This window comes from Anomaloglossus baeobatrachus, chromosome 4, assembly GCF_048569485.1.
Source record: "Anomaloglossus baeobatrachus isolate aAnoBae1 chromosome 4, aAnoBae1.hap1, whole genome shotgun sequence".
In the NCBI taxonomy this organism is placed as follows: Eukaryota; Metazoa; Chordata; class Amphibia; order Anura; family Aromobatidae; genus Anomaloglossus; species Anomaloglossus baeobatrachus.
The window spans coordinates 18,382,051-18,394,839 of NC_134356.1; the positions used below are offsets into that span (position 1 = coordinate 18,382,051).

The 12,789-nt window shown below is 47.8% G+C and overlaps 2 protein-coding genes across 2 annotated transcripts; both read left to right on the forward strand.

Moving 5' to 3' along the window:
* The first annotated feature begins 7,796 nt into the window (after positions 1-7,796).
* On the forward strand, positions 7,797-8,441 carry LOC142301045 (histone H1.2-like). Its single transcript, XM_075342064.1, has one exon. The coding sequence runs from the start codon at positions 7,800-7,802 to the stop codon at positions 8,439-8,441; it is 642 nt and encodes a 213-aa protein (XP_075198179.1). The 5' UTR covers positions 7,797-7,799.
* A 1,281-nt stretch (positions 8,442-9,722) lies between these two features.
* Positions 9,723-10,133, forward strand: LOC142302261 (histone H3). Its single transcript, XM_075343334.1, has one exon. It carries the CDS (start codon positions 9,723-9,725, stop codon positions 10,131-10,133), a length of 411 nt encoding a protein of 136 aa, XP_075199449.1.
* Positions 10,134-12,789: the final 2,656 nt, after the last annotated feature.

Genomic DNA, 12,789 nt, shown 5'->3' on the forward strand with positions numbered 1-12,789 from the left:
TGTCTTTCACCTGGCACAAGGGTGAGCGGGGCTGGTACGCCCTGGATGTGGGGCTGTGTCGTCCGGAGGCGGCTGTCCTGGAACAGAAACCGGCGCCAGTCCCCCACCAGGAACTTACCCCAGCCCGTACCATTACGGCTCTTGATAAATATATTCAGACTTTGGAAACAAGCTCTGGAATGCCAACCGGTCCGGAGTATCCCTACCCATATTAGACATGTGTTCCTGTTAACCCAGTTTTATTGTTTGATGGACAACTGGGTCACTGAACTATGTGTGCTGCTATGGGATATTCAACAGTGAGTAAAGAATTTTGATTGCAATCCCTGTGTCGTTCCCTTTCTTCATCCACCTTCAGCCCTGCGCTTCACTAATAGACTACTACTCCCAACATCCGCCATGGGGCCTAGCTCTGCCTGTGGAGAGCTGTAACAGAAAACTCACCAAAAGGAGCTATAAATAACATCAGAAACCTAGGTCAGGAGGATAATCAGCACTATATATATGTGCATCTCACACGAATGTGAGAATCCTTGACGTGGATTGCGAGCTTCCATATTTTAGGCCAAAATATCAACTAATATCTCACTATTTGAGGTATGGCACATTTTATACATTTTTGCAGGACGTGTGTGGACCTTCTGAATTCAGGTGGTAAATTGGCAAGTATGTCATGTGTGATGCACTTATAATTATAATATAGTGCTAACTAACCCGCCTGACCTAGTGTTGTGCACCATTTATAGGCCATAATTCAGACACTGTGCATCTTGCGTATCCATGTGAGATGCATATATATATATATATATATATATATATATATTTCGGATTTTGGACGCATTTTTCCTCTTTAGGAGGAAAATGAGGGATGCATCTTAAAATTCTAAAACAGCTTACCGGGGTGCTGTTTGTGTGGCGACCAGATGCGTTCTGGCGGCCGGGTGCCTGTGGCTGCATGCAGGCAGCCGGGTGCCTGTCGGTGCTGGCTTCCTCTCTGTATGGACCCGCTGTGGCTTACACTACTAACCCGCTGCGGCTGCCAGCACAACCTCTGCCTCCTGTGACCCCGCTTCACCACCAATGCTGCCCCCTTCCGGTAAGACAACACCGGATTATATGAAGGACAACAATTTTTTTTTTTACCTTTTTAAGTTCTTAATTTGGGGTGCGTCTTATAATCTGGTGTGCCTTATAAAATGAAAAACACGGTGTATATATATCTAATATATAAAGCTGAATGTGTGTGTGTGTGTGTGTGTGTGTGTGTGTGTGTGTGTATGTCCGGGATTGGCATATGCACCGTCGCAGCTACAGCCACAAAATTTTGCACACTTACACTTCTGGACCCCGAGAGCGTCATAGGCTATGTTTTGAGGGGAAATTTAACCCCACGCTTTACAGTTATTCGCCAAAAAACCTGCCTCCATTAAAGCGAATGAAGCTGGGAGCCACAGTGCAGCCAGAACTTCAGAAGAATGCGCAGCCACTCCCTTTTATGGAATGTTGGTGTGTCACAATGCAGCCAGGGAAAGAGACAGACACAGACAGGGAAAGAAACAGACATAGACAGGGTAAGAGACAGATACAAAGAGACAGACACAGACAAAGAAACATATAACTGAATAGGATAACTGAAGTGAGCACTAATATATATATTCTGAGTGCAAGCCAAAAAAATACATACTATACAGAGGATAAGGCTGCACATCAAACTTAGATAATGGTATAATGCCTCAAGCATATGGAAAAATATTGGAAAATACAATGAAAAATGCTACTTGCTAACTTGAACATGTGAATAATGAATGGCATACCTGCCATGAATATTAGGAAAAAGGAGATATTAAGGAATCGCATTGATCAATGTAACTGAGCCCCAAAACCTCGTCAAGGTATATCTCTATATTGGGGTCCCTAGCTCTGTGACCCTAACTGTGTGTCATCTCATTGCAATTAAAAACTGCTGTGGGTGGAGAGGGGTAACCAAGGACTGTCTTATATAGGAGATGGAAAAAACATGGCCGAAAGGGGCGGAGCTGTGTTCACAGTCAGAAAAAAACTACATATAACTGAATAGGATAACTGAAGAGAGCACTAATATATATTCTGAGTGCAAGCCAAAAAAATACATACTATACAAGGATAAGGCTGCACATCAAACTTAGATAATGGTATAATGCCTCAAGCATATGGAAAAATATTGGAAAATACAATGAAAAATGCTACTTGCTAACTTGAACATGTGAATAATGAATTGCATACCTGCCATGAATATTAGGAAAAAGGAGATATTTATCAATCACATTCATCAATGTAACTGAGCCCCAAAACCTCGTCAAGGTAAATATCTCCTTTTTCCTAATATTCATGGCAGGTATGCAATTCATTATTCACATGTTCAAGTTAGCAAGTAGCATTTTTCATTGTATTTTCCAATATTTTTCCATATGCTTGAGGCATTATACCATTATCTAAGTTTGATGTGCAGCCTTATCCTTGTACTGACAAAGAAACAGGCTGACAGGTAAAGAGACAGACAGGGAAAGAGAGGGAAAGATACCGACAGGGAAAGAGACTGACAGGGAAAGTGACAGAGATAGATAGACAGACAGGAAAAGAGATAGATAGACAGACAGGGAAAGAGATTGAGACAGACGGAGAAAGAGACAGAGACAGACAGGGAAAGAGACAGACAAAGAGATAGAGATAGAGACATAGAGATATATACAGAGGGGGAGACAAAGAGAGAATGGGAGAGAAACAGAGAGACAGTTACTATCCCAGACAGCACCGGGTGCTATGTTGTGAGGCGAAATTTTAACCCAGCGCGTTCCAATTTACCAATCAATTTTGCCCCTGTCTATGTAATGGGGGAAAAGTGAAACGAAAAGTGTTGGGGGCAAATTGACAGCTGCCAGATGTGAACAAGGGGGACTTAAAGAATGAGAGCGATGGCGCCAAAGAGTATATACTGTACAGTTGCTAAGGTGGGACCCCGACATGGGATACTCACCACACTCGGGGATATGAACACACACACAAAATGCGCCACACACTACCACGTGCTTGAACACATATACCACCCTCAGCATACATCTCACCACACATACACCAACCTCGCCACATAATCCCTCTAAAACACACACAAGTCTGGGATTATCCTTCACAAATAAAAATCTGATTAATAAGCAGCCAAACTACAAGAACAACAAATGTACCACATAGGAAATACGGCAGCTGTCAGTCACATGACCTGTCTATATGTGTATGTGTGAGCTAATATATACTGTCAGGGGGAGGGCTTTCTGTTGCCTGGAGATTTATCAGGCTGCCAATAGCAACCAATCATAGCTTAGCTTCTATTTTGCTACAGTTAATTAATCTGAGCTCTGATTGGTTAATATAGGCAACAATTTAATAATTACATTTATATCTATATGCTTTGTGGTTTTTGTGTGCAGAATACATTTTTGTTAATACATTCTATTTTGTTAACAGCAGTTATTAACCCGGGCGAAGCCGGGTAGTACAGAGTATAATGTTTTTTATTTTTTAATTCCTCAGTTTTTTATGTTCTGGGCATTGAGTGACCCAAGAGACTAATAAATGTCTTTTACCAACAATTCAATTTATCTAATGAATGTGTGTATGTATGTATGTATGTGTGTATGTATGTGTATGTGTATGTATGTGTGTATGTCCGGGATTGGCATACGCACCGTCGCAGCTACAGCCACAAAATTTTGCACACTTACACTTCTGGACCTCGAGAGCGTCATAGGCTATGTTTCGAGGGGAAGTTTTAACCCCGCGCTTTACATTTTTTTCGCAAAAAAACCTGCCTCCATTAAAGCGAATGGAGCTTGGAGCCACAGTGCAGCCAGAACTTCAGAAGAATGCGCAGCCACACCCTTATATGGAATGTTGGCGTGTCATAATGCAGCCAGGGAAAGAGACAGACACAGACAGGGAAAGAGGCAGACACAGACAGGGTAAAAAACAGACATAGACAGGGTAAGAGACAGACACAAAGAGACAGACACAGACAAAGAGACAGACTGACAGGGAAAGAGAGAGACAGGTAAAGAGATAGACACAGATAAAGAGACAGAGACAGACATAGGGAAACAGACAGACAGGGAAAGAGAGGGAAAGGAACAGACAGGGAAAGAGACAGAGATAGATAGACAGACAAGGAAAGAGATAGATAGACAGACAGGGAAAGAGATTGAGACAGACGTAGAAAGAGACAGAGACAGACAGACAAAGATAGAGAGAGAGACAGAGAGATATATACAGAGGGGGAGACAGACAGAGAATGGGAGAGAAACAGAGAGACAGTTACTATCCCGGGCGTTAATACATTCTATTCATACATTCTATCCCAGGAATGTTAATACATTCTATTTTGTTAACAGCAGTTATTAACCCGGAAGAAGCCGGGCAGCACAGCACCGATCTCCCGCCCTTCCCCCCTCAGCAGGAGCTGTAGCTTCTCCTCAGAAACTGTGGGTGGCTCTTAAAAGAGCCTTTGTCAGAGCCAGATCCCCAGCAGAGCAAGTCGTGCAATGAAGATGTTCGGGTTTAGGAGCTTTCATCTTCCTCTTTCTGCCCAGAACAAGGACATTCGTGCAATGAAATGTTGAGTTATAGATTCATCTGTGAGTGTATTATTATAAAGAGAAGATATGTAATAATTGTAATATAACTATAATCCTATACATGGCTATTATGCTCTGCTGCATAATCCCTGCGAGTCTGAGCATTGTATTTGCTGAGCTGTTCTGTGTCTGACATTGGAATAATCGGGATTGCTGCGATGGCGGCTGCAGTGTAGATACAATAATGCCGCTATGTATTAGCCCCGTGTTCAGCTCCTCATTGTCACCTGCTTTGCTTGTATTGCAGGTAATTCATCTGATCTAATGCTAATGTTACAGCTAATAATAAACACCCCATTATTATCCCCGCGGCTGATATATCGCCGTGCACCTATAGAAGTGAATGGGCTTTATGTTATACAGATTTAGGCCGGTCTCTTATGAATTTATAATAAATGCTGATGTTACTGACTGCTGGTGATAAAAATAATGTAATTATTATTGTCACTTACTGCTGCAGATTCTTACATTGTACTGCATAGGGTCTGTGTCTGCATAAATTATGATTGGGTCCGAAATCCATTCCTATTGGTTGCTGATGCTGCTTTGAGCAACGCTATTGGCTGTGTTAGGCCGTGATTACTGTTTCCCCATTTCTCCGCTTTGATAGCCAGCAGTCTCCATCATGTCATGGATCGCAGGCTGATTGGTGGACTGAAGGGGGGAAGCAGGAGCCGCTCCCCGCTGTAGCTATAATGCAGCCTACTATTTGTTACATGCATCATATGTAACATCATGCAACTAGACAAGCTGCCACATACCCCTGATGAATCTGGGCAGCAATCAACAATTCATATAAAACGCGTAGGGCGTGTACACGATAGAGAGGCACTAGAGATAAAACGATCTACCGCTCAGTACATTGCACAGGGCTTATTGGCAGTTTAGCTGCTGGGAATCTTCACAGTCCAGCTCCACGTGGCCTGATGTTACCGCCTGAGTATAGTAGAAATGTTTACTCTTCTGGCTGGAGGTGCATACTATACCAGGATAACTTGATTTAGTTACTGAAAAAGTTCCTCTAACGCTGCTATCTGCTTTCACTTTTGACCAATGAAAATAGGATGTATAGCCTGATTCTTGAGACTGGTATTAATCTACTCAGTCACTGACTGGAATGTTGTAATAGTCACTTGAGCATTTATTAATAAGATAATTGACTATCTATAGTGGAAACGTTAGTGAATGATTATAATAATAAGTGTGCCCCTCTCAGATCTATTGTCTATCAACATTATATGATCTGTTCAGTGACTTGTCTCGTATAGTAGATGAATCAGCGCCATATACATTGTCTGCTCTGTAAATAATGGCAGAATGAATGCTTTATAAAAAGCCCGTGTAATATGGATTGTGGATGGGTAGATCATATTTAGGCAGCAGTTTGCACTTCACGTTTTCTTATATTTGTGATTTCTATTATTTGACATTATAGGAGTTTATTTTCAATTAATTAATAAAGGTTATTTTTTAACTCCAAACTAAGGAAACGTGTGAAACAATTTAATAATTATTTCTGGAGGACCACATTTATTACACGTTCAGTGAATGGGACGTGCTATAGAAGCAAATGAAAACAGACTGATGGAGATTGCTCCTTCATCCTCTTATTCACCCTTTTCAGGCTCAGCAGGGACCTTTTTGGCTCTATCTAGTTTGCTTTTGGACCGATACAGCGCCATATCCTTGTACTTCTTCAGGGTTTTTTTTGCTTCTCATAAGACGCCTTGTTCCCTGATAAATTATTATTCCACATCTCTCCTAATTTCTTTGCCTCGTCCCCAATGGTCAGACCTGGCTGCTGCCCTCTGATTTCAGGAGGGAAGTTGGAGCAAAACAAGAAGAAAACAGAGGGAGCATTTGGGTCCTTAAACTTTTTCACTCTTTCTCCTTTGGTGACTTGTAAGCTTTCATTTCACTTCCATAACCAACTTTGTCCGCTTTCTCCATGTCTTCACTTTTCTTTCGCTGTAGCAGCCATAACCTTCCCCTGTTCCCAGCACTTACTGGAGAATTCTGCAAAGTTCTCACATGCATTAGGATGCACAGATGCATTTCCTTCTCTTCAAGTCTGTATAAAGTAAACAATAGAGTACACTATATTGTACACACAGCTGTATATATTGTACACCCTGCTCTATTATTATGGGCACTTATAATGCTGTTGATCTGTGCTGTGCTGATTGTGCAGTATGTACAGTATGTATGAGTCTGTGCAGTATATACAGCGGTGCTCTGTGTGTGGATTCTGCATTTGTGTCTCCGCTTCTTTCTCAGTATTTCACCTTTTGCACAATATTTGGTGTCACTTGTGTGAATTAATATTTCTGTGATTACACGGATTTTTTTCTGCTTTCTGATGGGGAGTGAGTCGCATTGTGAAGCCATCGCCCGATCACAGCTCTTCCCTCCATTACAGGACTCAGAGATAAAAGCTTCACAGAGGACAAGACACAATATTGTGCCGGAGATCGCACTCATCCTCCTCCGGGTGTGATCCACTAATGTGGGACGTGTCCCCCCCCAATACTCTGCACACAGGGGATAGATTTATATTCCAGCTCCGGGAGGTGCAGGCAGCGGAGGCCATTGCCTGTGTTACCCTTCTGGGCTGTCAGCAGCTCCAGATCGCCCCACATCGTACAATCCGCTTCCTGCACGATGGATATTGTAGTGAAGATCCTAGTGGTGGTGACAAGAGCCGGGAATAGGAGGACGAGCTCCCGCAGCAGGTTTATCTTCCCGGACACTCAGTGATGAGCAGATCGGGAGGACGGCGGCGCTGATCCCGGGATCCTCTCCGCTCTTTCCCGGCATCTCTGGCAGTGACGGCCACACACGCTCCGCGGAGATGATGGCGGAGGACAAGTGATGGCGGAAGCTCCTCACCCGTCCGGCTGTAGCCGATAATATAGAGCTTTTATCCCGGGCAGGGAAGCACTAGAGGAGAGCGGAGCTTCACTGGGCTCAGCCGGGAGAAGGCGGGGCCTGTGCTCAGTTTCAGCCAATGGAAGCTCAGGATGGTGCAGCGCAGTAACCAATCAGTGCGCAGTAAGACTGTATATATAATAGGCGCCTCCTGCTTCGGTCTCAGTGATTTCTCTCAGAAGATTTCTGTGTTTACTTCCCGCTCAAACGATGGCAGAGACCGCACCGGCCGCCGCTCCTCCTCCCGCCGAACCGGCCGCCAAATCTAAGAAGCAGCCTAAGAAATCAGGTGCCGCCAAGAAAAGCAGCAAATCCTCCGGTCCCAGCGCCTCCGAGCTGATCATGAAAGCCGTGTCCGCCTCCAAGGAGCGCAGTGGGGTGTCTCTGGCCGCCCTGAAGAAGCTTCTGTCTGCCGGAGGATACGATGTGGAGAAGAATAACAGCCGCCTGAAGCTGGCCATCAAGGCTCTGGTCAACAAGGGCTCCCTGCTCCAGGTGAAGGGCAGCGGCGCCTCCGGGTCCTTCAAGCTGAACAAGAAGCAGGAGACGAAGGACAAAGCGGCCAAGAAGAAGCCCGCAGCTGTGGCCAAGCCTAAGAAGCCGGCAGCCAAGAAAGCGGCCAAATCTCCGAAGAAGCCCAAGAAGGCTCCGGCCGCGGCCAAGAAGAGCCCGAAAAAGGCCAAGAAGCCCGCAGCAGCCGCCAAGAAAGCGGCAAAGAGCCCCAAGAAGCCAAAGAAGGCGGCAAAACCCAAAGCTGCCAAGAGTCCGGCTAAGAAGGCGGCAAAACCCAAAGCTGCCAAGAGTCCGGCTAAGAAGGCGACTAAAGCCAAGAAGCCCGCGACCAAGAAATAAGCGGGAGCCGCTCTGTCCTCCTACCACAAAGGCTCTTCTCAGAGCCACCACCTTGTCCTGCAGAGCTGTATGATCAGTGCCACCACCTTATCCTGCAGAGCTGTATGATCAGTGCCACCACCTTGTCCTGCAGAGCTGTATGATCAGTGCCACCACCTTGTCCTGCAGAGCTGTATGATCAGTGCCACCACCTTGTCCTGCAGAGCTGTATGATCAGTGCCACCACCTTGTCCTGCAGAGCTGTATGAACAGTGCCACCACCTTGTCCTGCAGAGCTGTATGATCAGTGGCACCACCTTGTCCTGCAGAGCTGTATGATCAGAGCCACCACCTTGTCCTGCAGAGCTGTATGATCAGTGCCACTCTTATCCTGCAGAGCTGTATGCTCAGTGCCACTCTTGTCCTGCAGAGCTGTATGATCAGTGTCACCACCTTGTCCTGCAGAGCTGTATGATCAGTGCCACCACCTTGTCCTGCAGAGCTGTATGATCAGTGTCACCACCTTGTCCTGCAGAGCTGTATGATCAGTGTCACCACCTTGCCCTGCAGAGCTGTATGATCAGTGCCACTCTTGTCCCCCTATGATCATTGTATTTCTCGCTATGTAGATCTCCGCGGTGATCTCGTGTACAGTGGGCGGTAGATGATTATGTTGCCGGGGGATGTAGTGATAATGCGGGAGCTGCTCTGTACAGCGCTGTGTGCGGGGAGATGAAGCTGCAGTTACATCGGTGGCTCCAGAGCCGCGTGTAGCCGGGAAGTGACTGTTTATTAGAGCGGCGGGAAATGAGTGAGTAGCTGAGCGCAACATGGGAGGGGGGAGATGCGGGACCACTGAGGGGAAGGGACACAAACAGGGTTACAACAGGGGCGGGGTTACCGAGGGGGATTCTAAAGGGCGGAGCTTCTTCTGAAGACTGATTGGTAAGAGACTTAGGATGATTATTGGCTGTATTATTTTCTTTTTTGTCACATCGCCAATAGAGTACAGGGGGCGTGTTTCTGCAGACCAATGACGACACGCACAGGAAAAAGCGGGGTTACAAGCGTGGCGAGCAGACTGAGGGGCGGGGTTACTGAGGGGCGGTGCTTTATCTGAAAAGTGATTGGTCCGAGACCTCAGGTGGTTATTGGCTAGATAGTTTTTTTTTTTTTGTGTGTGCAGTAACCAATGAAGTGCAGGGGGCGGTTATAAACAGGCCAATCAGGACGCGCACAGGAGGATAAATACTCTGCTCCCGCTGCTCCTCTCAACACTCCTGTTCTCGTCTATATATCGCTATGGCCAGAACTAAGCAGACCGCCCGTAAATCCACCGGAGGGAAAGCTCCCCGCAAGCAGCTGGCCACTAAGGCCGCCAGGAAGAGCGCTCCCGCCACCGGCGGAGTGAAGAAGCCGCATCGCTACCGGCCGGGGACTGTCGCTCTCCGGGAGATCCGGCGCTACCAGAAATCCACCGAGCTGCTGATCCGGAAGCTTCCCTTCCAGCGCCTGGTGAGAGAGATCGCCCAGGACTTCAAGACCGATCTGCGCTTCCAGAGCTCGGCCGTCATGGCCCTGCAGGAGGCCAGCGAGGCTTATCTGGTGGGGCTGTTCGAGGACACCAACCTGTGCGCCATCCACGCCAAGAGGGTCACCATCATGCCCAAAGACATCCAGCTGGCCCGCCGGATCCGCGGGGAGAGGGCGTAGATCTGTCCCGCACCCCCGAGCACAACACAAAGGCTCTTTTCAGAGCCACCACATCCTCCCTCAGACGAGCTGATTCCTGGTTTCTGATTCCGCCTCATTCCCCGCGGTCTCTGTACATGTGACGGGCGGCGCTGCCGAGTCTCCGGTTTGTCTCTTGTTTTCTGTTTCTTAAGCACAAGCCGCAGCGTCTATCTAGATTATGGTGGTTTCTTACCATTGTCCTTTCACTAGGAGCGGCTCAATGTGCTGCGCAGTTTGGGGTGATATCGGAGTCTTCCAGACCGCTCTCTTCAGCCGCCACTGATCCTGGAGACGCTGCAATCCCTGCTGTGTCGGGTGCAGTGATCGTATTGCGTCACCTCTGGAGCAGGAGATGCTGTGGCTCTGGATTTACTCCGCGGCTCCGGTCCAGTCAGGATCACAGCGGTCAGTGGACTGAGTAAGGCTCCGCAGGGATATTCATGCGCCCTGTGATGCGGTTATTGGGATCCGGTGTCTGATGTCGGGGGCTGTGGGATCTGTAGATGTTCCAGGGGGATCCTCACTTCAGATCGCTGTTCTGCTTGGTGAATATCTGAAGGTCGGGCGGAGATTGTATCGGGCTGTGATTTCGCGCTGCTCAAATAGTGCCGTGTGTGTAATTCGTTAAGACTCGTGAGAAAGAGATCAAGAACAAACTTCATCGTCTGCATATCGCTCAGATCTGTGTCGGGCGCTGGGAATCGTCGGATTGTAGAAATCTCATCAGAACGTCCGCCCTGAGGCCGCGTGTTATACACGGATGGCGACAAAGAGCGGGAGGAGCTATCGGCCACTAAGCGGGAAGTTCGAATTCGGTTTTCAGCCAATCATCACTTTGCAACAAGTTTCTTGACCCTCCCACCGGCTGCTCCTGTTACAGGCACCACGTGGTCCGTCTCTTGACCCTTCAGTGTCCGTTGTTTCTCGCCGTCGTTCTACGTCAGGGGTGGGGAACCTTTTTTCTGCGGGGGCCATTTGGAAATTTCTACCATCCTTCGGGGGCCGCACAAAATTATCAACTTGAAAATTACCCTAATATATTTGGTCAAACAATTATCTCACTGTGGCGGCTGGAGCTTGTACTTTTTGGTGCAGCTGTAATATTAGGCGATGTTGATCTTGTTGCTTTTCACAACTGCTATTCCAGGTTTGAGTTGTTTGGGACTGCTGTATATACATCACAGGAGGGTATGGGGGCATATACACCACAGGGGATTGTTGGGAGGAATATAGAACACTGGGGAGGCTGGGGGCATAGACATCACTGGGGAGCACAGACATAGCTGGGGGCATAAACATTGCTGGGAGGAATATACATCACTAGGGAAGCAGCAGGGCATAGACGTCACTGGGGGTACATACATCACTGGGGGTATATACACATCACTGGGTTGCACAGACAAGACTGGGGGGCATAAACATTGCTGGGGTTATATACATAGCCGGGGGGATGCCGGAGGGACACAGACAGCCCTGGGGGCACAGAGAATGATGGGAGAGGCTGGAGGCACAGACAAACCTGGGGGACGCTGGGGGCACAGAGAAGGATGGGAGAAGATGAAGGCACAGATAGACCTGGGAGAGGCTCGGGGCACAGAGAATGATGGGAGAGGCTGGAGGCACAGACAAACCTGGGGGACGCTGGGGGCACAGAGAAGGATGGGAGAAGATGAAGGCACAGACATACCTGGGAGAGGCTCGGGGCACAGAGATCACTGGGGAGACGGCACAGATCACTGGGGGCGGGCACAGATCACTGGGGAAACTGAAGGGGCACAGAGATCACTGGGGAGACTGAGGGGGCACGGAGATCACTGGGGAGAAAGGAGGGGCACAGAGCGCTGGGGGCACAGGCAGACCCGGGGGAGCTTGGAGGCAGTTAGAGAACTGGGGGAGGCCTGGATCACTGAGTGCTGGAGGTGGCTGCGGGCACGGAGAGCGCTGCTGGCGCGCACAGAGAGGAGCAGCTTCTGCCGGGCACAAGGAGTCGCCACCGCCGCAGCCGGGCACAGGGAGCCACAACCGCCGCTGCCGCATACGGGCCGGAGGTTCCCCACCCCTGTTCTACGTTATCACAGTAGTAGTACATTGGCAGGTGCGGGGGATGCGGCTGCTCCGTGCAGTGGAGATAATTACTGTTACTGGTTTATCTGGGACTGTGATTTGCAGTCACTGATCTGATATCGGTCCCTACACGATTGTCTGGAAATATAAAGCGCTATACAGAGGACTATATTACTCTTATAGCGCACCATATGGGAAGATACAGCCCTACATGGAGGAATAAAACAGAGGGGACATGGCACAATGTGGGTGTTTGCACCAATATGTTCTATGGTGTTTTGTAGCACAATGTATATAGGGTGTACAGCACTATATGGCGGTAATCAGGACTGAGGAGATAAAGTCCAGCTCCCCAGTAATGCCTGAGTGCAGTCACGTGCAGAGCACGGATAGTTACTGCCGGGACTAAATGCAGGGGAGAAATCCAGCTCCGTGGGAAGACGATGATTTATTGGTGCGTGTTATAGAACACAATATGGCAGTCTGCAACAGTACTTGAAGGTATACAGGATTATATGAGGACTATACACGTTAGTACTATATGAGCTTATAGATCAATATGTCGTATGTA

Bases quoted from the DNA above. Each gene is read 5' to 3' on its own strand.
- LOC142302261 (XM_075343334.1), top strand. From the start codon at position 9,723: ATGGCCAGAACTAAGCAGACCGCCCGTAAATCCACCGGAGGGAAAGCT.
- LOC142301045 (XM_075342064.1), top strand. From the start codon at position 7,800: ATGGCAGAGACCGCACCGGCCGCCGCTCCTCCTCCCGCCGAACCGGCC.